At 43.4% G+C, this 25,703-nt stretch overlaps 2 protein-coding genes across 23 annotated transcripts in view; one reads left to right on the top strand and one right to left on the bottom strand.

Moving 5' to 3' along the window:
* Positions 1-25,703, top strand: part of MPHOSPH8 (M-phase phosphoprotein 8) — a 36,780-nt gene that overhangs the window by 6,371 nt on the left and 4,706 nt on the right. For 2 of the 4 annotated variants that reach the window (XM_045377445.2, XM_045377444.2), the window contains exons 2-11: positions 4,431-4,586; positions 9,123-9,971; positions 11,220-11,319; positions 12,802-13,059; positions 15,094-15,219; positions 15,300-15,388; positions 17,857-17,997; positions 19,563-19,649; positions 22,834-22,988; positions 24,774-24,928. In XM_045377445.2, the coding sequence (XP_045233380.1) occupies positions 4,431-4,586; positions 9,123-9,971; positions 11,220-11,319; positions 12,802-13,059; positions 15,094-15,219; positions 15,300-15,388; positions 17,857-17,997; positions 19,563-19,649; positions 22,834-22,988; positions 24,774-24,928 (2,116 nt within the window). The remainder of the gene's footprint in view (positions 1-4,430; positions 4,587-9,122; positions 9,972-11,219; positions 11,320-12,801; positions 13,060-15,093; positions 15,220-15,299; positions 15,389-17,856; positions 17,998-19,562; positions 19,650-22,833; positions 22,989-24,773; positions 24,929-25,703) is intronic. The other 2 variants (XM_074021698.1, XM_045377446.2) reach the window with 1 other exon arrangement.
* Positions 19,566-25,703, bottom strand: part of PSPC1 (paraspeckle component 1) — a 118,175-nt gene continuing 112,037 nt past the window's right edge. For 5 of the 19 annotated variants that reach the window (XR_012426731.1, XR_012426724.1, XR_012426725.1 and 2 more), the window contains 3 exons: positions 24,266-24,389; positions 21,802-22,835; positions 19,566-20,831 (listed from right to left, as the gene is read on the bottom strand). The gene's annotated coding sequence lies outside the window, so the exon portion shown is untranslated. Of the gene's footprint in view, positions 24,390-25,703 lie in introns of all 19 variants that reach the window. The other 14 variants (XR_012426732.1, XR_012426726.1, XR_012426742.1 and 11 more) reach the window with 5 other exon arrangements.

Raw genomic sequence — 25,703 nt, 5'->3', positions numbered from 1 at the left:
CAGCAGCATTCACTGCATTCACCAAGTTGTGCAAGCAACACTACTATTTCTAAAACCTTTTCGTCTTTCCGGAGACTCTGTAGCCATTAAGCAGTACTGGTACTTGGTCTTTTTACACAGATGGCTGAATGACTGAAGGGCAGTGTGAGTATGATTGAAGAGTACCCATCCTGCCTACCTCAAGTCCCTGGTAGCCTCTAATGTACTTTCTCTCTCAATGAATTTGCCTATTCTAAGTACCTCATGTAAGTGGAATCATAAATATCCTTTTGTGTTTTGTAGCATAATATTTTCAAGATTCATCTGTGTTGTAGCATGTGTTGGGATCTCCATCGTTTTTGGGGCTGAATAATTTTCCACTGTGTGGGGAGACCCCGCTTTATGTGTCCGTCAGTGGACACTCGGGTCGCTTCCACCTCTTGGCTGTTGTGAACAATGCTGCAGTGAACACTGGTGTACAAATATTTGTTTCAATCCTTTTGGAATTGAAAAATAGGGACTACTTTTGGAATTGCTGTGTCACAGGATGATTCAATGTTTAATTGTTTTAGAAACTGCCTGATGATTTTTCATAGCAGCTATACCATTTTACGTTCCAAACACTAATGTAAGAAGGTTCCGATATCTCTACATCCTTACTAATGCCTGCTATTTTCTGTTTTGTTTTTTTTTTTTTTTGCCATCTAAAGGTGTGAAGTAGTGTCTCATTTTGTGGTTTTGACTTGCATTTCCCTAAGGACAAATGATGTTGATCATCTTTTCATGTGTTGTGTTTATATATTCTGGATATTAATTCCTTATCAGGTATATGATATGCAAATATTTTTCCCATTCTGCGTGCTATCTTTTCACCTGTTGGTAATGTCCTTTGATGCCCAACAGTTTTTAATTTTGATAAAATATAGCTTATCTATTTTTTCTTTTTGTTTGGGCTTTTGATGGCGTATCAGAATCTGTAGCCGAACCCAGGGTTGGCTGCTTGCCACTTGAAAACCAGACATGAGACGAGGGTTGATGAGAGAAAAGCGGATTTATCCAGAAAGCCAGCAAAACTGAGAAGATGGTGGACTGTTATCACAAAGAACATCTTAAATTTTAAAATTTGCCATAGGGGGCTGGGTGCGGTGGTTCACGCCTATAATCCCAGCACTTTGGGAGGCCAAGGCAGGCCGATCGCTTGAGGTCAGGAGTTCAAGACCAGCCTGGCCAACATGGTGAAATCCCATCTCTACTGAAAATACAAAAATTACCCAGGCGTGGTGGTGCATGCCTGTAATCCCAGCTACTTGGGAGGCAGAGGCAGAAGAATTGCTTGAACCCAGGAGGCAGAGGTTGCCGTGAGCCGAGATTGCGCCACTGTACTCCAGCCTGGGCAACACAGCAAGACTCTGTCTCCAAAAAAAAAAAAAAGAAATTACCATAGGGTTTTTAAAGGGCAGCTTGGTATGGGAGACATGGGGGAGTGGTGCAGGGTCTGTGTGTGTGTGTTTGGATGGCTCTTTTGGGTAGTCACCCATCTGGAGGTCTGGTTGGCGCTGGTGGTAGCCTAGTTGCTTGCCACTCCTCCTGAGCAGGAGGATTCTACAGTGCCTGGTTTGTTTGAGATTAGGCTCTGGAATTTCTTCTTCTTTTTCTTTCTTTTTTTTTTTTGAGATGGAATCTTGCCGTCGCCCAGGCTGGAATGCAGTGGTGCGATCTCGGCTCACTGCAACCTCCGCCTCCTGGGTTCAAGTAATTCTCCTGCCTCAGCCTCCTGAGGAGCCAGGATTACAGGCACCTGCCACCACACCCGGCTAATTTTTGTGTTTTTAGTAGAGACGGGGTTTCACCATGTTGGTCGTGCTGGTCTTAAACTCCTGACCTCGTGATGCACCTGCCTCGGCCTCCCAGAGTGCTAGGATTACAGACATGAGCCACTGTGCCTGGCCTAACCTCTGGAATTACTTAAGCAAGAGCACAATTAGATAAGCATGCATCGCTGGAAGAGAGTGTCTAGAGAGGGAAGGAATTAAGGGGTAAGAGAGGAGGGAAGGAAGAAAAATAAGGTGATTAAAACATATTTTAAAAACTGAGGTCCCGAGTTACGGACACATTGCCAAATCCAAAGTCATGAAAACTTATTCCTGTGTTAAGAATTTTATGGGCCGGGTGTAGAGGCTCATGCCTGTAATCTCAGCATTTTGGGAGGCCAAGGTGGACAGATCTCTGGAGCCCAGGAGTTTGAAACCAGCCTGAACATGCCGAAACCCGTCTCTACTAAAAAATACAAAACTCAGCGGAGCATGGTGGTGCCCACCTGTAATCTCAGTTACTTGGGAGGCTGAGCAATGAGAATCACTTGAACCCGGGAGGCAGAGGTTGCAGTGAGCCGAGATCGTGCCACTGCTCTCCAGCCTGGGTGACCCTGTCTCAACAAACAAACAAACAAAAACAGGCTCTAGGGTAAGACTCTGGGTTTGAATTTCAGCTGAACTACCCATTAGCTGTGTGCTCTTTGACTACTTTATCTAGAAGCTTTAGTTTTCTCATCTATAAAATGAGTAATACTACCTAGTTCATGGGGATGTTGTAAATATTAATGATGAACTAATAAATGTAAAGATTTAGACAGTGCATGACACATTGTGAAGCACTTGATGAATGTAATTCTCTTGATTTCCCTTTAATATTTAAAAATACAGAACGATTCTTAAGATCACAAGATGGGCAAAAACAGGAGGCAGGACCTGCTGTGGTTTGCTGACCCCTGATGTAGAGAGATGGACTCTTGTATCTGGTGTAGTGTAAATTTGAGCATTTCTTCTGGAAGGCATTTGGCAGTGCGTTTTAATCTTTACATGGCTTGCCTTTTTTTTTTTTTTTTTTTTTTTTGAGATGGGATTTCACTATGTTGCCCAGGCTGACTTCGAACTCCTGAGCTTAAGCAATCCTCTCACTTCAGCCTGTCAAGTATCTGGGACTCTAGGTGCCTACCACCACGCCTGGCTGCCACCAACCCTGGAAATGGCTGGGTTTTTTTTTACCCCATTGATCTCCTTTCTGGGAATTTATTCTAACTACTTAATGAGAGATACACAGGGATATTACAGCTTTATTTATAAGTACAGAAAAAAAAAATGGAAATGATCTAAACCACCATGGTAACAAAGGGAGCATTTTTGTAGTATTTTTTGTTGTATTTGTATGATGGAATAATCTTAAGTCACTAAAAATCGTTTGAAAAGTTATAACAAAAAGTGCTTGATACATAAGTGAAAAAGCAATATTAAAAATTATAGTATTATCCTAATGTTTTAAAAACATTCTAAATATGTATTAATGTAACAGGTGAAGGAAGTAGATCAAATTATTACCAGTATCTATTTATTATTTGGTTCTTCCTATCTATTTTTCATTGCTTTTCGAGAATTACATACTGCTTTATGGAATCAGAATAGGACTTCAGTCTTTGGTTTATGAAAAACAGAACAATGACACACGGTTTTTTCTTTTCATTTCTCTCTCTTTTGTTTTCTACACCAGCCTGTTGCCCAGGCTGGAGTGCAATGGCACCATCTTGGCTCACTGCAATCTCCATCTCCTGGGCCTAAGTAATCTGCCCACCTCTGCCTCCCAAGTAACTTGGACCACAGTTGCATGCCACCGTGCCCAGCTAATTTTTTTTTTTTTTTTTGAGATGGTATCTCGCTCTTTTGCCCAAGCGGGAGTGCAGTGGCCCAATCCCTGCTCACTGCAACCTCTGGCTCCTGGATTCAAGTGATTCTCCTGCCTCAGCCTACCAAGTAGCTGGGACTACAGGTGCGCACCACCATCATTTTTTTTTTTTTTTTTGAGACAGAGTTTTGCTCTTGTTGCTCAAGCTGGAGTGCAATGGCATGATCTTGGCTCACTGCAACCTCTGCCTCCTGGGTTCAAGCGATTCTCCTGCCTCAGCTTCCCAAGTAGCTGGGATTACAGGCGCCCGCCACCACACTCAGCTAATTTTTTTGTATTTTTTAATAGAGACAAGGTTTCATCACGTTGGCCAGGCTGGTCTTCAGCTCCTGACCTCAGGTGATGCGCCTGCCTCGGCCTCCCAAAGTGCTGGGATTACAGGCGTCAGCCATTGCGCCTGGCCTATAATTTTTGTATTTTTAGTAGAGACGAGGTTTCACCATGTTGGTCAGGCTGTTCTCAAACTCCTGGGCTCAAGCAATCTGCCCACCTTGACCTCCCAGAGTGCTGGGATTACAGGCCTGAGCCACTGCGCCTGGTCGATACTTTGTTTCTTAAGCCATTTTTCTCAGGAGATGGATGTACTTTATAATGTGATAATTTCCATTTAGAAGCAATTTTCAAGTTCGTTCATGTCTTCTCAGTTTTGTTTTTTTTTTGAAATTTAATCAAGTTAGTGATCTGCTTTATTTGCCTCCTTTTATTTTCTATAACAGGGTAAAGTTCTTTACAAAGTTCGCTGGAAAGGCTATACGTCGGATGACGATACCTGGGAGCCCGAGATTCACCTGGAGGACTGTAAAGAAGTGCTTCTTGAGTTTAGGAAGAAAATTGCAGAGAACAAAGCCAAAGCAGTCAGGAAGGATATTCAGGTACTATGTTTTGTCTCATACTTGTTTTTATGTACATAAATCTATTGTAAATTTTAACTCTTTTAAGTATGTGTAGTAAGTGATTTACAAATAATGAAGTGTACAGTATTCCTTAGTGTAAATTCCATGTAGCCAATTCTCACAGACTGCTTTCAGTGATTTTTGCTGGGTTCTTCTTTCTGTATCCAACCTACAGTTGCAGTTGACAAACAAGAATAGTTTGGAGATGAATATTGATACTTTCCTTTAAGTTAAGAGTAAGGTAAAAGTGGAGAAAAAAAGAGACATGCCAAACTGTCATTTGTTCGTCCATGATATGAAAAACTAGATTTTGTATATTTCATTATATTTATTTTGCATTATCAACCTATGTCTTATGCCTGCTTTTTCTGCTAGTTAAAACAAATTATCTGGTGAGGACCTGGTTTAAAAAAAAAAAACAAAAAAAACTTAGAACTATATAGTGAAGGCTGGGCACGGTGGCTCACGCCTGTAATCCCAGCACTTTGGGAGGCTGAGGCGAGTGGATCATGAGGTCAGGAAATTGAGACCATCCTGGCTAACACAATGAAACCCCGTCTCTACTAAAAAATACAAAAAATTAGCAAGGTGTGGTGGTGGGCGCCTATAGTCGCAGCTACTCGGGAGGCTGAGGCAGGAGAATGGCGTGAACCCGGGAGGTGGAGTTTGCAGTGAGCCGAGGTGGTGCCACTGCACTCCAGCCTAGGCGACAGAGCGAGACTCCATCTCAAAAAAAAAAGAAAAAAAAAGAACTATATATAGTGAAGATATCTCACATTAAGAGAATGATTCTCGTTATTTTATAGGCTGAACGTTGATCTTTCTCCCTACAATTTAAGTTTCACCTATGTTTTTTAAAATACATAGTCTTTTTTTAAATGACCAAAACAATATTAGTTCTAGTTTTGACTGTGTGCATTCGTTGTTAATAATAATAATAATAGCAGTAGCAGAAGTGCCTGGCATTTACTGAGCATGTGTGTTTGCTGCATAACTACCATACACTGGGCCCGCACTGGGTTAGTCAGTGAAGCAATCACTTAGTAAAGCAAGTGTCTTCATAAGGTGGCCACTGGTCTGCTGTGAGCTTTGAGTGATGTTATGTGACACTAATGGACTTCTGCGGAACTCTTCTGTCGACATTGTAGTATTTGTAGCTTTTTTTCTTTTTTGAGTAAACATGGAATGTCTCATAGGGGTCAGACCCCTAAACAGTTCCAATTAGAGAAAGATAGGTAAAATCTGTTTTTTGTGCTTGATCTGCCTTTGGGTTATACATAGATATATTATTTTTTCTTTTCTTCTCACTTATTTATTTTTAAATACAGAGTCTTGCCTCTGTCACCCAGGCTGGAGTACAGTGGCACAATCATGGCCTACTGCAGCCTCAGCCTCCTGGGCTCAAGTGAGGATCCTCCCACCTCAGCCTCCCAAGCAGCTGGGACTATAGATACATGCCACTAGGCCTGGCTAATTTCTTTTCTTTTTTCCAGAGACAGGGTCTCTCTCTGTTGACAGGCTTGTAGGAACTCCTGGCCTCAAGTAATCCTTGCACCTTGGCCTCCCAAAGTGTTGGTTGGGATTGCAGGTGTGAGCCACTGTGCCCGACCTGATTTTTCTTTTAAAGATGGTACCATATACTGATAATTTTGCCTTTTGCCCTAACTTTAAAATAATCTTTTATTAATACATATTTTATTCAGAAAACAAATATGGGCATTTTTTTGGCACCAGTACATTCTTAGAGATGCTTTTATTCAACATGTTACTATTGGTGCTAAAACTGTTGCACATTTAGCTGGGAACTCCTTCATACCAGTCCCTGTGTCCTGGCGCTCCCTCTCAGGGTAGCACTGCTCTCTTTTCTGGCACAGTGGCACATCCCAGCCTCAGGAGATCCCTGCTGACCTCTGTAACTCGACCTGTCACCACGCCATCACCACAGAGACCTGTGTGTTCTCCCTTTTCCTACCAGGAGAACTCTGGTCACAACAGTATTGCATGTCCTTATTTACTACATCTTACAATACAGAGAAATTAACCTCAGATTTGCTGTGCCCTTTCTACTATGAACGACAAACAGTATTTGTTTATCAACCTATTTGATAAAGTTCCACATTTATTTGCAGTTTAGAATATATGCAGTGTTTAATGTTCAGAAGTTACTTGAATTTTTTTTTCTGTGTGGTTATCAATTTTATAAACAGGTTCATTTGTCTTTCTGTGTTCAGTTTTAGGGTTCCCCCATCCTTGCCGATGCAATTTTGTTGAGTATGTAAAATACTTAACGTGGTTTGAAGGATAAAACTAGAAATTAACTGGGACCTATCTTCTCCCTGCCGTCTCTCTCCCTCTATATCTAATTTGAAATACTGTCCTTTACTCCCATTTAATAACTATAATCAGCAAGCATAATATTCCTTCAGTACGTTCTCACCACGTCTCCCTGTTATTTTCTAGATACACTACCTTGTTAGAACATTTAGTCACGCATACTACAGCCTCCCTTGCAACCCTCATTCAGTCTTAGTCCTAGAAGCAAATACATAATTAATGTTTTCCACCAGTCCTTATGGTGATGTTTGTCCAGTCATTTTTGGTTATCTGAAGCTCATGCTTTAGTACAGGGCTTCTCAAAGTATGGACTCTGGCAGGAGCATCAGTCCCCAGCAGGGGTGCATGCGAGAGTTTGCGACCCCCCTCTGTGGTAGGAAGGCTCTGAAGAACAGTTCACCGACTTCTTTTGTTTCCTAACAGTTTGTTGGCAGCGTTTCTATCTGAACGCCAGCTGCAGATTCCTTAGTGCACATTTTCTTTTCTCAGGTGTCTTACTGTGTTAATCCATTATCATCTGGCACAAAACATTGTTCTTGATGACCAGTTGAGTTTATTTGTCTTGTAAGTGACTTGGGTCTTTTTGCCTGATGCTCCGAAGTTTTTGTTTGTTTTCTCTTCCATTTTATAGACATGTCTTTTTGGTATGCTTCTCTTGTTTTTAGGATAGTCAGCCTGGCTAATTAAAACAATTTTTTTTGATCTTTTGTTTCTGTCTTCTCGGCCTACTTGGTTTGGAATCTAATCCTAGCAGTTTTTCCTCCTTGTGTGGCTTGGTCCTGGAAGTCCTGAGGAGAGCTTCGCTGGTCCCTTTTGCAGGGCCTGGGAGGGGCCAGCCACCTCTCCCCTTCTCCCCTGCCTTGCCCAGTGCGCATGAGGCCCCACCCCGCAGCTGCTCTCTCAGGCAGGACCCGCCTGGGCTTTTCCAGATTGTTGCCTTCGCTTCCCCTGCGTGACCATCCACACCACATGGGCCTTACCACTGTTTTAGTTTTGGTAAGGCTTGCGTGGTATGGACTTCGGACTTACCGAAACCAAAAGCTGTCTGCGGGGAGATTTGTTTCGCTATCCTACTTGTCTTGTTTTTTATGAGGTGATTCAGGGAGATTGGAAAGGTTAAGTCAGTGCCACCATATTCCCACTCGTTAACCTTGGTGGCATCCATTTCTTAGGCAGTGTAGGGAAGACATTTTTAAAGTATATCTGGTCAGATGCTGTGGCTCACCCCTGTAATCCCAGCACTTTGGGAGGCCAAGACAGGATCATTTGAGGTCAGGGGTTCAAGACCAGCCTGGCCAACATGGTGAAACCCTGTCTCTACTAAAAATACAAAAATTAGCAGGCCATGGTGGCGCATGCCTGTAATCCCAGCTACTCATGAAGCTGAGGCAGGAGAATTGCTTGAACCCAGGACCCAGGAGGCAGGGGTTGCAGTAAGTCACTGCACTCCAGCCTGGGCGACAGAATGAGACTCTGTCTTGTAAAACAAACAAACAAAAGCTATCGTTTCCATCCCTTCTCTCTACCCCCAAGTCATTTAGGATACGGTGGTTTTGGGAAATGGGAACTGAAAATACTTTGCATAGTGTTTTTGTGTCTATACAAGTACTTTATTCTTAAGTTTCTTTTTTTTCAATTTTAATATAGGAAAATATTTTTTCATAAGCAATATTTCAGATAACACATGAATTTGGGAAGTAAGATTTGTGTGCAGTCTTGCTTGTTCTGTACATAACTGTCAAATGTAGGAGCAAGTTTAAGGACATTCCGGGATCCAGGGTCTTAGAAAACGTTTTGTATTTGCATTGGTAACTACTTTATTGGCAGCCAAGAAAGTCTGTAAAAATTACTTTCTTGGTGGTTTTGGAAATGTTGAAGTTCAGATCATTTACAGCCCACCATACCTGCGTCCACTCACTCCTGCTTTGGGCTGGGCACTCAGCAGCACTGCGTTTCTGTGCGCTCCTGCCTTCTAAACTCACACTTGCCCTCACTGCCAAGACCTGTTTGCTAAGTCAGAGATAGAGGCAGCGTACGATTTCAGCTTACGTAAGCGGGTTTAAGAAGTTGAGATTCTGCTTGGAACAAAATATATTCTTACCAAATTTCATTAGTACTACTTTTCAAAACCTTTAAAATCAATATGTTTATGAATATTTTAATCTTTTTTGTATTTTCTAGAGACTGTCCTTAAATAACGACATATTTGAGGCGAACTCTGATAGCGATCAGCAAAGTGAGACAAAAGAAGATACTTCACCAAAGAAGAAAAAGAAAAAATTAAGGCAGAGAGAAGAGAAGAGCCCAGATGATCTGAAAAAGAAAAAAGCAAAGGCCGGGAAGCTAAAAGACAAGTCCAAATCAGACCTGGAGAGCTCCTTGGAAAGTTTAGTTTTTGATTTAAGGACAAAGAAAAGAATTTCTGAAGCCAAAGAAGAACTAAAGGAGTCCAAAAAGCCTAAAAAAGATGAAGTAAAAGAAACAAAGGAATTAAAGAAAGTTAAAAAGGGTGAAATAAGAGATTTAAAGACGAAAACAAGAGAAGATCCCAAAGAAAATAGAAAAACAAAAAAAGAAAAATGTGTCGAATCCCAGGTGGAATCTGAATCAAGTGTACTTAATGATTCTGCCTTTCCAGAGGATGACAGTGAAGGGCTACATTCCGACAGCAGAGAAGAGAAACAAAACACTAAAACTGCAAGAGAGAGAGCAGGGCAGGACACAGGGCTGGAGCACGGCTTTGAGAAGCCGCTAGACAGCGCCATGAGTGCTGAGGAGGATACCGATGTCAGAGGCAGGAGGAAGAAGAAGACTCCGAGAAAGGCTGAGGACACTAGAGAGAGCAGGAAGCCAGAGAACAAGAACGCTTTCTTAGAGAAGAAAACTGTGCCTAAAAAGCAGAGGAATCAAGACAGAGGCAAAAGTGCTGCAGAGTCAGAGAAGCTGATGCCTGTGTCTGCCCAAACGCCAAAGGGCTGGAGGTTGAGCGGGGAAGAGAGAGGCTTCTGGTCCACTGACTCAGCCGAGGAGGTAAGGGCCACGGAAGGCAGCAGAAAACCCATGTTGAGTGGTCAAGACATTTCACAAGCAAAGAAAGGGAAACAGCCAAGCTGTAAGAAAGTGTTTATGACTGTGGGCGGTCATAAATGAAGATCCTCCAGCTTTTGGACACCGCAGCTTATCTCTTAGTCTCTGGTTTGTTTCTCTTAGAATGATTATGACTAGAAAATTAAAGGCTAATTTGTGAACAAGTAAGGATGGTTTTTAGAGGTACTCAGATGATATATGGAGCATTGTATACTCAGGTTTATAGCTTCATCAGCTTATTTTATTGGTTTTTCACATCCTACTTGGTCATTTCCCCTGTTGTCTTGAGTATACCACTATTAAATAATAGGACACAAAGTACATCAACAAGTATTTTAATTAAATTTAATTAATTAAATACGCTTATAAAAACGTATTTAATAGAGAATTTGTCCCATTATAAAAATTATTTTTATATGGCTTTGCAAAATGGATGTATTTTCCAAATTATGAGAGTATTTATATATGCAGTATTTATCAAGGGCTATAAAGAACATCATTTTTTTCATTCATTATTTCCAGTTTTGGGAATTTATTTTAAGGAAATCATTTTAAAGAAGGAAAAACTGTGCATACATAGTTATTCTTGGCAGAATTATCTTCATTAGTGAAAAATGGATAGCAATCTGACTTTCTAGCCATAGGGGAAATGGTTAAGGAAACATTGATATGTCAACTTGGGGACCATTAGAACTACTGAAATATTATGAGGTCAGTGTAGCGAAATAGAACAACTTAGATAATGCAGTGGAGAAGAGGAGCCTACATAAATGTGAACACAGTCATAAAAATATGTGTGTAATGTAAACAAAAATGAATTTTAAAAAAGATTATCCATGTAAAAGTACAAGGACCAGAAGGGGGAACATGGAGAAGTAAAATAGTCATGGTTGGTTAAGACTATGGGTGGAAAACTTTCTTAGAATTTCCTTTTTTTTTTTTAAATAAAATTCCTAAAAGAGGGTGGGAAAACTGGTGTTGGGCTTTGAATTTGGTATTTTGTGAATTATCATATGGTTGACTGAGGAAGCAAAATTCTTTTGTGTGAAGAGGATTTAATGATCAGTGATCATGTACCACAGTACACAAGGGTGGTTCCCTGAAGCCACAAACCTGTATTTTCCGGTTCTCAAATAAATACACAGCGTCAACTCTTTATCCATTCTTGTTTGGATATCATGTCATTTTCAGGACAAAGAGACCAAAAAAACTGAATCCAAAGAAAAATATCAGAAAAGGCACGATTCTGACAAGGAAGAAAAAGGCAGAAAAGAGCCAAAAGGATTAAAGAGTGAGTGTAAATGTTAACGTTTTACCATTTACATTGCTGTCTGATATACAAATAATTAACCAGTTACATTTATTACGTTTATTATGTAAAAATTCATATAATTTTTTTCCGTTATTTTCACCTTGTTTTTCCTTTTTAATATGATGAGGGATCAGATTAGAATTACTGAGACAGGAAATCAGTTATGGCAGAAAAATAAATGTGTTTTTTATAGCAGATGCTAAATTTTAAAACACACCTTTTAATATATTCATTATAAGTAAGTCTGTGTCATTTGTGTAAAATATAATATTGAATATGCATTTTGGATCACTTCAAGATAGACCATAATAGAAAATATATATCATAATATATATCAATATTGGAACAAATACTTTATATTTCTTAAAAACAAACAAAAAAACACCATTACAGTGTTTGAATAAACCCTAGCAGATAAATATTTAGTTTCTGTAGCAAAAGTACTTGGAACACATGTTTTCTGGCAAACAGTGGTTCTAAGAGATGAATGATTTTCCTTGGGTTTTCTTACTGAAAGCTGAATGTAACTGAAGTAATATTAAAAGTAAGTTTTTCCTAAGCCTAGGCTGGTTTTGGCAGTGGAAGCAGGTGAATGAAGTGGCAGGAGCAGTGGCTTTGTTTCAGTGGGTCACACGTAAAGTGGCTGTAAGATTGCTGTTCAAAGCAAAACAAAAATCTTAAATGCCTTCTGTTCGTCAATAACTAGAGGTTCAAAATGCTGTAAAACTGGACCTGGCCTTCTTAACCTTTTTTCCTCCTAGTATCTTGTATGTCAGTTTTAGATACATTTTTACTGTGAACATATAGCCTTAAATGGAACGACTGTTTGTCCCATTCATAAGGGTACTCACTAGAGTCCAGTTTTCAATATTCCCTGATAACAAAACCTGTCTGCTGTGTACCTAGAGTTTATAATAGAATTCATCCTAATTCTCTTCTTCTTGGGGTTATTTCTAATGTCAGGTCTAGTGTCTGCCTGTTTTCTTCCCACTTTCTTTAGTTAAAAGCTGGTAGCATCAGGTACAGTTTTACCAGGTACACGGGCAGTGCTCTGGCACCCTGCTGTTTCCCTCACTTGCCACCAGAAACCATTTTGGTGCAAGCCTCAGGATCCAGCTATAGACAGTCTGATGTCTTTAGCTGTGGGAAAGGTGCTGGTGTGACTTGGATCACTGAGACTCACCGCCTTCAGTAGGCCTTTGTCACAACTGCAGGTGAGTAGTTCAGAACATCTGCTTAACAGCCATTCACACTGCACATCCTTTCTGAATATTGAGCAGCCAGTAGAAAGACCAGCTGAAACGATTTTTTGGCTTTGACAGTAAATCAGACCAGGCTTTATAAGCTAGGTGGATGTTAGTAAAAAGAAAATATCTTGTTGCTTTAACACTAACTTAGATTTTCTTTTGAATGTAACAAATTTGTGACTCATACTTAACTATCTTTTAATTTTTTCATTAGCACTTAAGGAAATCAGAAATGCATTTGATTTATTTAAATTAACTCCAGAAGAAAAAAATGATGTTTCTGAGAATAATCGGAAAAGGGAAGAAATACCACTGGATTTTAAAACCATAGACGATCACAAAACCAAGGAAAACAAACAGTCACTTAAAGAGAGGAGGAACACCCGAGACGAAACGGACACTTGGGCATACATTGCTGCAGAAGGTGATCAAGAGGGTTCAGACAGCGTGTGCCAAGCAGATGAGAATTCGGGTGAGTCTGGAATCATTTTGCAGAATTTTTCAAGATAGTGCACCGTATTATTTTACTGTACTCTTCTCTGTCTATATTTCTGATCTCAAGATAAAAAAATAATGGAGTAAAGAGTTTATTTGGATCTCCTGAATAACATTTTATATTGAAGACGGGTCATTCTGTGACTTCTCAATGGATCAAACAATTTTTCTGAGTTCCTATAATGTTCTCAGCACGTATGGAATTAAAAGATTTCTGATTTTCTACCTTACCTACTCCTACCTGGCAGCCCCATTTTATATCTTACTATTTAATAGATTTCTTTCAGGAAATTATCAAATATAAACTTATTTGTATTTTATCCTTTTAATGTTGTAGCAAATAACACTAAATAAGATTATACTGTAAATGCTGTCCTGAGGACATTGGAACTGGTCGAGAAGAAGAATAAAGACTACAGTAGTGGTGGGGAGGAGTACTAAAAAGTGTACATACATGTTTATAACTAGGATCTAATAAACCAGAGAGGTTAGTCTAATAAAACTAGATATTTTATTCTCTTTGAAGCTATTGTGAATGGGAGTTCATTCATGATTTGGCTCTCTGTCTGTTACTGGTGTATAAGAATGCTTGTGATTTTTGCACATTGATTTTGTATCCTGAGACTTTGCTGAAGTTGCTTATCAGCTTAAGGAGATTTTGGGCTGAGATGATGGGGTTTTCCTAAATATACAATCATGTCATCTGCAAACAGGGACAATTTGACTTCTTTTCCTAACTGAATACCCTTGATTTCTTTCTCTTGCCTGATTGCCCTAGCCAGAACTTCCAATACTATGTTGAATAGGAGTGGTGAGAGAGGGCATCCCTGTCTTGTGCCAGTTTTCAAAGGGAATGCTTCCAGTTTTTGCCCATTCAGTATGATATTGGCTGTCGGTCTGTCATAAATAGCTCTTATTATTTGGAGATACATTCCATCAATACTGAATTTATTGAGAGTTTTTAGCATGAAGGGCTGTTGAATTTTGTCAAAGGCCTTTTCTGCATCTATTGAGATAATCATGTGGATTTTGTCTTTGGTTCTGTTTATATGCCGGATTACGTTTATTGATTTGCGTATGTTGAACCAGCCTTGCATCCCAGGGATGAAGCCCACTTGATCACGCTGGGAGCTGGAGGCTGGAGCTGTTCCTATTCGGCCATCTTGGGCGCGCCCCCAGAAGTGTTAGTTTGAGTTGAGGGCTTTGGAAAAGTTCTTCTTTATTGCATATGTTTTACAGACTTTATTTCTGTGGCAAGGCCATCTGCTTAATGTCATCTATATAGTTTGAGGAATTGGTTTCAGGTGAAAATCCTTTAACTCTTACCATCAAGTATTTCTGTTTTTCACTTGTAAAACAACCATTGTGAATTACTCCCAGACGAGCTGCACTGAAGTCTGTGATTGCTGTGGTGATAAAGGCTGAACACAACGTCCTCGATGTTCCCGTGCCTGTGGGTCCTGTCGGAGAAGACTCTAGCAGTACCTCACAGGGAGTTGGGTGTGGGCCAGGGCACTGTGGGAGCAGAAGGCTTCCAGATGTAGGGGCCCGAGTGAATCTGGAAGGATCCATAAGCAGTGCCTTTGACTCACATGCTGGGGTAGCTCACACACAAGAACAGCTTTATCTGTACATGATGGGAAGCAGCGTATGTCCAAGAAGAATGGTGTAAGGGAGAAAAGTCACATTAGGATTGTATTTCCTCTTACCAGATCCCTGATCCCTCCTTCCTTTGAGCTACTTAGTCTTAAAATTCCTCCTTCGCTATTTTACAATGACAGGTTACCTATTTATCTTCATGCCTTCGGAGTACCATGGCTTCTCAGTGTGAATCGTTCACATTACTTCCCAAAGAAAGTCGGGGATTTTATCAATTAAAAGACCCCATTATACAGTGACTTGTGTGAAAAGTATACATAGAGCTTTGATTAAGACACCACAAATTTCATAACATTGTGGGTTTTTTATACTTAAGACAAATGTATGTTAACAAGGCCATTGTGTGTTCCAGATGGCAGGCAGCAGATTCTGAGTCTGGGCATGGACCTGCAGTTGGAATGGATGAAGTTAGAAGATTTCCAAAAGCACCTTGATGGGAAAGATGAGAATTTTGCTGCAGCAGATGCAATTCCAAGTAGTGAGTGGTTTTGGAAATATTGAAATCCCTTTCACAAATCTAGATTTATAAAATCTAACTTATCTTTCCTTTCATTTTAGATGTGTTAAGGGATGCTGTAAAAAATGGGGATTATATTACTGTAAAAGTTGCACTTAATTCAAATGAAGAATATAACCTGGACCAAGAGGTAATATGTCTTTGAAAAATCTCATGGAAGGAAAATGGAAAGTAACTCTTGAAAGAATTCAAATTAATTTTTCATTTATTTTAATTACAAAAGACTGGGTGTGGTGGCACACACCTATAATCCCAGCACTTTGGGAGGCCGAGGCAGGAGGATTGCTTGAGCCCAGGAATTGGAGACCAGCCTGGGCTCCATGGTGAAACCCCAACTCTACAAAAAATGCAAAAATTAGCTGGACATGGTGGTATATGCCTTTGGTCCCAGTTACTTGGGCGGCTGAGGTGGGAGGATCACCTGAGCCTGGGAGGTCATGGCTGTGGTAAGTTGAGATCGTACCACTGCACCCCAGCCTGGGCAACAGAGCAAGACTCTGTCTCAAAAAAAAAAAAAAAGTAATGCACGTTCACTTTGTAAAATTAAAAAATTGCAGAACCCTATAAATGTACAATTATAGTCCCTTTAATTCCAACCCCCTTACCCCCCCAAAAGTGATGGTTTGGTTTGGTTTGGTTATGGCTACCTGTTTTGTATGTGGTTTTACCCTCTGCCATTCCGAGAGCATAGAGTGAGACCATTTTCCTATGGCCATTTGTATTTCTTTGATGGTTGCCCCATTTCCAACAACTGTCCATCTCTCTGTTGTAGCTGGCGTGTTTCATACTGATACGTATGGATTTTTTAATGGAAGTATATTGACCCTTTCTCCCTAGATTTTAGGTTTTGTGTTTTGAGTCTTGTATTGCTTGAAGATTTTTATTTTTAGGCAATTGTATCTGTCGATCTTTTACATTTATGGCTTTTGGGTATCTTGTCTTGCTTAGAAAATATTTTCATATTTTCTTCTTTAGTTTTTTAGCTCCGCTGTGGATTTTTTAGGTTTAATCCTTTGGGATTACAATTCACAAAATTATTGGGATTTTGATTAAAATTGCATGAAATAATATAGATTGAGAATTGGCATTTTTATTTACATTTTGCATCTTCTGTCCAGGAACATGGTAATTCTAATCACTCAGCTCTTCATTTATACCCTTAAGCAAAGTTCTATGGGTTTTTCATTCATATAGACATTGCACATTTCTTCTAGATGTATGCCTGTATGTTTTATGTTTTATTATGGTCATTAGTCTTTTTTCATTTACATTTTGTTTTCTAACTGGTTGCTTGTCAATGGTAAAGCTATGGATGTCTTTGTACACATATGTATGTGTGACTCCAGTCGTTTAATGAAATTCTCTTCTAGTTTTTAAGTTACTTGTTTTGGATTTTCTTTTTTTTTTTTTGAGACGGAGTCTCGCTTTGTCGCCCAGGCTGGAGTGCAGTGGCCGGATCTCAGCTCACTGCAAGCTCCGCCTCCCGGGTTTACGCCATTCTCCTGCCTCAGCCTCCCGAGTAGCTGGGACTACAGGCGCCCACCACCTCGCCCGGCTAGTTTTTTGTATTTTTAGTAGAGACGGGGTTTCACCATATTAGCCAGAATGGTCTCGATCTCCTGACATCGTGATCCGCCGGTCTCGGCCTCCCAAAGTGCTGGGATTACAGGCTTGAGCCACCGCGCCCGGCCTTGTTTTGGATTTTCTAGATAGAAAATTTGATCATATGCCCCCCAGAAAGTCACTGTTCATTTTATATGGTACAAACTTTTCATGTACCTTTAGGATTTCATACACAAAACAAAATCAAAGAAGATACAAAAATGAGAGCTGGGCGTGGTGGCGTGCACCTGTAATCTCAGCTACTCGAGGCTGAGGCAGGCGCCCAGGAGTTTGAGACCAGCCTGGGCTGACATAACAACACTCTGTCTCAATAAAAAAGAAAGAAAGAAAACCACCACCAACAAAAAAGAATTCAAGCATTCCTTGGAGATATTGTGGGTTTGGTTCCAGACTGTTGGAATAAAGCGAGTCACACAAATTTGTTGGTTTCCTCGTGCATATAAAAGTTAGGTTTCCTGTAGTAAACTACAGTAGTAGTTTACTGTAGTCTGTGAATAGCATTACATCTTTTAAAAAAACTATATATCTTAATTTACAACACTTTATTGCTAAAAATGGCTGACACAACACCACAAAATGGGCACATGCTGTGGGGGTACTGGTGTGAATAAACGTGCCTGTGGCAGGGTTGCCACAGACCTTCAATTTGTAAAAAACACAGTCCCTGTGAAGCTCGGTAAAGCAAAGCTCAGTGAAACGAGGTAGGCCTATAGAGGAAAGCGTAAAATTTTATGCAAACATTTATATGTGAAAAAATATTCTAAAAGCTACTAGTTTATGATGGTTGGGATATGTGAAAAAATATTCTAAAAGCTACTAGTTTATAATGGTTGGGATATTTTAGCGAAAATCCTAAGTAGATGCCTAAATCAATGCCCGTTAGTGATATCACATTGAAACATCTCAAGTGAGAAGACTTGGTTCTGAAATTGTTCTAAAGATTAACACGTTTTTTATTTAACAAAACCAACACAGGATTCCAGTGGAATGACACTGGTGATGCTTGCCGCCGCGGGAGGGCAGGACGACCTCCTGCGACTCCTCATAACGAAAGGCGCGAAAGTGAACGGTCGGCAGAAAAACGGGACCACCGCCCTCATTCATGCCGCAGAGAAGGTTTGTGGCTTCTCGTGCATCCGTTTCAGAGCTTTCATTCCTGCCGATGGACTGAGAGGACCTCTTTGGTAGTGAAATACAGCAATCACACGGCCACATAGCTTTTTTTTTTTTTTTAAAGACAGAGTCTTGCTCTGTCCCCCAGGCTGGAGTGCAGTGGCACGATCTCAGCTCACTGCAACCTCTGCCCCCCGGGTTCCAGCAGTTCTCCTGCTTCAGCCTCCCTAGTAGCTGGGATTATAGGTGCCCACCACCACGCCCAGCTAATATTTGTATTTTTAGTAGAGACAGTGTTGCCATATTGGCCAGGCTGGTTTCGAACTCCTGACTTCAAGTGACCCACCCGCCTTGGCCTCCCAAAGTGCTAGTATTACAGGAGTGAGCCTCTGCGCCTCGTCTGCTCTAGTTCTACTTTCTAATAGTATTTTATTATTGTCATATTATATTATGAAATAACACTTTCCTTTTTTTTGAGACAGAGTCTCGCTCTGTGGCCCAGGCCGCGGGAATGAGTGGCGGGATCTCGGCTCACTGCAAGCTCCGCCTCCCGGGTTCACGCCATTCTCCTGCCTCAGCCTCCTGAGTAGCTGGGACTACAGGCGCCGCCACCACACCCGGCTAATTTTTTGTATTTTTAGTAGAGACAGGGTTTCTCCATGTTAGCCAGGATAGTCTTGATTTCCTGCCCTCGCGATCCTCCTGCCTTGGCCTCCCTAAGTGCTGGGATTATAGGTGTGAGCCATTGTGCTCAGCCATCACATGGTCCCATAGCTTTTTAAAAAATTCGTTTTAGAAATAAGGTCTCCATCTGTGGCACAGAGGGGAGTGCAATGGCACCATCATAACTCACTGTGGCTGGGAACTCCTGGTCTCAAGCAGTCCTCCTGCCTCAGCCTCCCGAGTCGCTGGGCCCGTGTGTACCACCACACCTGGCTAGTTTTAGAAATGTTTGTAGAGACATGGTCTCACTGTGTTGCCCAGCCTGGGCTCAAGGAATCCTCCCGCCTCGGTTGAAGTGCTGGGATTACAGGCATGAGCCGCCGCCCCCAGCTGGAGGAACTTTTTAACTTCATGTTTCAGTTGATCTGTGACATGTAATGAATGGATTTATCATCAGTAGTGCATTGTAATCACATTTCAAAATGTGATTTATCTCGTTAGAAGTAATTTATATTAAAATACTTGATTAAAGTACTAATATTAATTTTCATCTTAAATAATTTAAAATTTTTTCGAATGGTATTAGTATTCCTTTTGGTTAATAATTTAATTGAAATGTTCCCATATATTATCTTTTTAAAGGATTTATATGTAGAGGTTCTTAGGTTGGAGCTAGCGGTTCCGTTTAAGTAGCAGTTGCTGGCAGCACAGTGAGTGGCGAAATCTGGACCTCTGTGGGGCAGGGCTCACCCCCGCGGCCCCACAGCAAGGCTGTGTGTGACCCACAACCACTTGTGATAGAACCTGCTGGGTATTTTTCCTGATGACTTAAGAATTTCAAAATATCTGAAAACTGTCTTTTAAATAATTTGGGGAATTAAATTTGCTTGTTTTTCTTTTCATAGAACTTTTTAACAACAGTGGCTATTCTTTTGGAAGCGGGAGCTTTTGTCAACGTCCAGCAGAGCAATGGTGAGACCGCACTGATGAAGGTAAATCCCTCCTGTGGGTTGTTCCTTCTTCAGTACCTTGGCAGGTGCTTGTGTTAGCATCTGCCACTGCCCGGCGCTGTGCTGGGGCCTGATAACAGAGTGGGTACCAAGACAGTCCTGGAGTCCAGCCACTTGCAGGGGAGGAGGAGAAGCGGGCTGGCAGGGCAGCAGTGAGCTCAGAGCGGGCAGTGGTGTGATCAGAACAGCACAGAGAGCCATGAGGTCACAGGGAAGTGCTCCGAGCTGGGCCTTGGGGACCCTGGCAATCTGTAGGGTGGATGAGGCAGGTGCCACACTGTATCCTAAATGGCAGTCAAGTCAGCAGGGAGGGAGCACTCTGGCTGCAGCTGGAGCAGCAGGGAGGCTGCCGGCCTGGAAGGAGCAGGCTTGGGCGTGGGACGGAGCTCCTCGTGCACTCTGTGTTCCTCATTTGATGTTGGTGAATTTGTCGCCTCGGGCTTGTTCCTGTGTTCCGGAACGTGGTTTGCAGACAGGTTTTGAAAGAAAGGTCGACCGTTTGGCATTTGTCTTAGGGGACACTGCACGGTCTGGTTGGTTCCTCTGCAGCAATTGTGGGTTCCTGGCCCAGGATGCTATTAGGATATAGCAGGTCCAGACACCCAGCCAGCAGTGGCCAGCTCAGCTCCCTGTGGGCACCTGTCCTCTTTCGTCCCTGGGATGCTTGGCTCCATGTAAGCCATTGAGCCCAGCAGGAGCCTGCCCACAGCGCCCATTCCAGCCTCTGTCCCCAGTAAGCAAAAGAGCACAGCCAGGCCCTGGGTCTGCAGGGCACCTGGCATCCAGTCTCACCGTGAACCGTCTTCTGATGGCCCGGACCACCTGTCTTTTGTCCTCCTGCCGCACGAGGCCCATAAACAGTCTCCTCCTGTTGCCCAGGCTGGAGTACAGTGGCGCCATCATGACTCACTGCAGCCTCGGCTTCCCGAGCTCAAGTGCCTCTCACCTCAGCCTCCCGAGTAGCTAGGACTGTGGTTGTCTCATGTGGAGCAGTGGTGGCCTCTCAAAGCATCATCTTGGTGACAGATGACCCGGTGCACCCTGAACTGCAGCCATGCAGATGCATCTAGAGCATGAGAGAGGTGGGCGGGCACAGAAGCCTGCTCATGCGAAGCCTTAGGGAGTTCGTCCAGAGGGCCCTGGGGAGCCACAGCAAGGTTGAAGCTGAAGAAGGGTAGAATCAGATTAGAGGGTTTTCATTTGTGTGTTTTAATGCTTCGTAGTACAGAAGGGGCATAGATTGGGAGGAGGATAGTTTGCAGACTTGTTGTGTCTCCAGGTTATGTGAAATAACAGAAGTCTGTACCTGGGTCATGGCAGGAGGGATGGAGTGGGTGAGCTGGCCACTTGGTAAGAGGTACAATTCACAGAGCTTGGTAACTGGAGGGGACGCCTGGTCACCCCATTTCCTAAGTTGGGGGCCCAGGTGGCACAGATGGAGGGAGTTGGGTATTGGGTCGTGTAGATGTCACCTCTGCACATTTCACTGGGGAATCTAGGCTCAGGAGAGGGTGTGGGCTGGAGATTCAGGTTTGCTGCTGTCCAGCTCTGCGACAGTGACTGTAGCCATAGGTTGAGAGTAGGGTCATCCATGGGGAAGTGGAAAGGAGAAAAGGGCCGTAGAAGGAAAGAAGCTGCGTGGGGAGAAGCAGAGGAGGAAGTGGTCCTCAGGCTGGCAGCGCCTCCCCCAGCACCAGGCAGAAGGCAAGTGGGAGCCCCGGGTCAGCACCTCAGGGGTGAAGCCGTGCCGAGGTGTCTGTGTTGAGCTGGGAGTGGGGTGTGGAGGCCGAGGTGCCTGTGTTGAGCTGGGAGTGGGGTGCAGAGGGGAGAGGGCTCTGGAGTGGGTCGGGGAGGACGTGGCGTTTCTTCCCTGAGAGGACACGTGGCACTTACTTCACTGGGTCTGAATTCAATAGACTGCCTTTATCTGCCATGAGGTTTATTTAAGTATTTGTTCCTGAAAAGCTGTATTTTAATTGCTTTCAGGATTTAGCATGTTGAAGTTTTTTTGAGTTTTAGAATGAGAAGATATAAACATAGTGATTTTCAGAAATTAAAACCCTTTCATCGGAGGAGAAAGTGTAGAACATGGGTCCTTTACCAGAGTGGGCAGGTGCAGGGGGACTGCCCTCACCTGTCGCTGCAGGCTCTGTCGGTCCCAGCAGGGCCTCACCCTCCCCGTGGCTGCAGTGTGGGCCACTCGGTCTGTCCCGAGCCTGTCCTGGATGGTGTCCCTCACCTCTGCAGTGGACACCCGGCGTGACCCGAAAGGTCTCAGGCATTGCCCAGGCTCCGCTGATCTGACGGCAGAGCCGCCCCTGCTGGAAGCGCTGGCTGACACCGTTGTCCGGGCAGTGTGGCGGGCGGGCAGCGTGGTGGGCGGGTAGACAGGTAGCGTGCCAGACGGGCAGTGTGGTGGACGGGTAGCGTGGCGGATGGGCAGAGGGTGGACGGGCATTGTGGTGGACGGGTAGTGTGGTGGAGCGCCGCTGCTCCTGGAGGCCACTCTGTACAGTGACGCTGCTGCCCCAGCATCTGCCTCACAGGGTAGGGGGCGGCACAGGGACCCCATCTGCTTTTCACAAATGGAAACGAGAGACTCAGAATAATTACGGGACTTATCTGCAGTCACGTGGCTAGTGAGTGACAGACAAGGAAACGGTCTGTGCCACAGCTGCACCGTAGGTTTGCAAATTCAGATTCCTATCTGTGCTTGGGTCATCTCCTTTAAAGCAGCAGCTGGGGACATTTTGAGGTTATTTTGTGGTCCTGAGAGGTGTTTTTGAGATTCCCGAGACAAAGCTGTCTATAGTGAGAGCCAGGCTTGTGTATCTCGGTGCCTCTGCCGAGGGGCTGGCTCGCAGAGACAGCATAGCATGGACAGAGGGCAGCAGAGGCAGGGCCTGGTGTCTGTTCTGTCTTGGGACTGAAGCATCCTTTTTGAAGTTGCCCATTTCCTGAAAACTCACTGAAGAAATTAACCTGAACGTAGCACACAGATTTCTGTGTTGGCCCCTGAGTCAAAGATACTCCCCACTTGCATTTAAGCAACGTGGCCTGTGCCCTCTTCACAGAGCCCAGGCATGTATGGAGAAGGGACCAGCACCCATGGGGAGTTACCACAGGTTACAGCTGAGTAATTGTTCCTCCTTTTCACCTGACGCAGGCCTGTAAAAGAGGAAATTCTGACATTGTACGACTTGTGATTGAATGTGGAGCTGACTGCAACATTTTGTCAAAGCACCAGAACAGTGCCCTGCACTTCGCGAAGCAGTCTAACAACGTGCTTGTGTACGACTTGCTGAAGAGCCATTTAGAGACGTAAGTGGCAAGCGACTGTGCCGTGTTGAGTCCCATATCATACGCTGTTCGTGTGGACACATTATCATTGGAGCGGCCTCTGCGTAACTGCTCAGAAAAACATCCAGCACAAGTCCTGATGGTTTTGTTTCCAGTAAATCACAGATTTAATAAATGGCATATGAATTATTTTTCTGCAAGTTATTTAACTCAGAAAATTTCAAACTTAACACTGGCCTATCTGGGAGTATTTTCCTTAAATATTAAGTATGCTCTTAATTTGGTTAGCAAAGGTTTTCTTAAAAACATTTAAACTTGGCCGGACACAGTGGCTCACGCTTGTAATCCTAGTACTTTGGAAGGCCGAGGCGGGTGGATCACCTGAGGTCAGGAGTTTGAGACCAGCCTGGCCAACATGGTGAAACCCTGTCTCTACTAAAAAAAAAAAATTAGCCAGGCGTGGTGGCGGGCACCTGTAATCCCAGCTACTCAGGAGGCTGAGGCAGGAGAATTGCTTGAACCCGGGAGGCAGAGGTTGCAGTGAACCAAGATCACACCATTGTACTGCAGCCCAGGTGACAGAGCAAGACTCTGTACCCCCACCAAAAAAAGGAAACTTTAAACGTTCGTCTTTCTTTTTAATAGACCTTATTTTTTTGCAACACTTTTAAGCACAGCAAAGTTGAGTGGAAGGTACAGATTTCCAAGCCTCCCCACCGCCATCCTCCCCAACTGTCGAGATCCCAGTCGCCCACCACGGCACATTACTACAGCCGAGGAACCTACAGGGACGTCGCGTAACCCCCGGAGCGCAGCACTGACATCAGGGCTCACTCGTAGTGTGACCCATTCTGTGGATCTGGACAGAGACACCATGCATCCGTCCCTCATCACAGTGTCACACAGAATAGTTTCACTGCCAGAATAAGCCTGTTTTCCACCTCTTCATCCCTCCCTCCCCCAGCCCCCGACAACCACCAGTAATTTTACTGCCTTCATATTTTGCCCTTTCCAGAACAGTTGGAATCACACATTATTTGGCCTTTTCAGGTTGGCCTCTTTCGTTTAGCAGTAGGCATCCCAGATTCCTTCCATGTCTTGATATGGCGTTTCTGTTTAGCACTGACTAATATTCTGTTGTTGCTTGTCAATATTTACCAGTTTATTCAAGTTCATTCTTTTTCAAATAAATTCTAAATCATATTTTATTTTATTGCAAGTTCATACTTACAACACAATTTAGTATTTCTATCACTTCAGAACTCTTTTGGCAACACACATCACAAACTCACACATACCAGACAGTAGCGAACTCAAGGCGGCGTTTATGTCACAGGTCTCGGGTGGGCCTCTGGGACTGCGCCTGTTGCACGCGGTGCTGCTGATGGCTGCAGTCCCGACTCCTCTGGTCACACGGGGTGTCTGCATAGATCCAGGAAGTAGAGTGACCCACTTTCCTGATTTGCCCAGGACTGAGGGCTTCCCCTTTCTGATTTTCCACTGATTCATTAGACAACTATGTATCAAGCATAGACTTTGTGCCAGGCACTGTTCTAAAGACTGGGGAGATGGAAACGGCAGTGGGGGAAGAGACTTGCCCTCTTAGAACTTCAGTTCCACTGAGATGGACCAGACAGACACACAGGTTGTCGGGTGCCGCCGGGTGGAAGTCGAGCTGGGAAGGAGGCAGGCAGAGCTGCAGCTCTTTTTTGGAAGGTTGGCCTGGGAAGGCCTCACTGGTTTTCGACAGGCTTGTGGTTCTTTTCTGCATTAATGTTAACAACGTGTACTACTATTTTTTCTTAGACTTTCAAGAGTAGCAGAAGAGACAATAAAGGATTACTTCGAAGCTCGCCTTGCTCTGCTGGAACCAGTGTTTCCAATCGCATGTCATCGACTCTGTGAGGGGCCAGATTTTTCAACAGATTTCAATTACAAACCCCCACAGAACATACCAGAAGGTAAGCCTGTGCCTCCCTTCACACTTTCCTGTGTGAAACGTGACACGATAGTAACAGATTGTTAGACAGAATCCGTTCTTTGAACAAACTTTAAGGAAATTCCGTTATGTGTAATAATTCTGCAAACCAGTTAACAGCAGAGCTACTCTGAAGAGACACCGGCTGACACCCCATCCCTGTTTTAACCCCCGTTTAGAGCACGGAAGTTAGGGCTTCCTAATCACACTGGTGCTCAGTGAGTTTTACTAAAATTCAGTGTCTGAGTTATGAAGATTCTGAGCCTGGAATGTTTTTTCCCTGAATTGTGTTGTTTGTAAAGTCTTTGCCCTTCTTGAAAAAGAAAAAATAGTCTTGCCCTGTAGTAAAGCCGGGTGGAAGAGATGGAGAAGCCACTTCCCTCTCTAGCCTCTGCTCCAGCCCCTCTCCAGGCAGGACTGCGGCTGGCCCTCTCTACACGCGGTGCCAGGCAAATGTGCAGGCAGCACGTCTGCCGAGGGGAGGCAGCTGGGCTCTGGCTTTTTTTGCTTAGAAACCCGTTCCCCGTTTTGTTAAGTGGCCTCTTTCATTTAGCAGTAGGCATCCCAGATTCCTTCCATGTCTTTTTTATTTATTTATTTATTTATTTCTTTTTTTTTTTTTTTGAGACGGAGTCTCGCTGTGTCGCCCAGGCTGGAGTGCAGTGGCGTGATCTCGGCTCACTGCAAGCTCCGCCTCCCGGGTTCACACCATTCTCCCGCCTCAGCCTCCGAGTAGCTGGGACTACAGGCGCCCGCCA

This window comes from Macaca fascicularis, chromosome 17, assembly GCF_037993035.2.
Source record: "Macaca fascicularis isolate 582-1 chromosome 17, T2T-MFA8v1.1".
In the NCBI taxonomy this organism is placed as follows: domain Eukaryota; kingdom Metazoa; phylum Chordata; class Mammalia; order Primates; family Cercopithecidae; genus Macaca; species Macaca fascicularis.
This window is presented reverse-complemented; position numbering and strand designations above follow the sequence as displayed.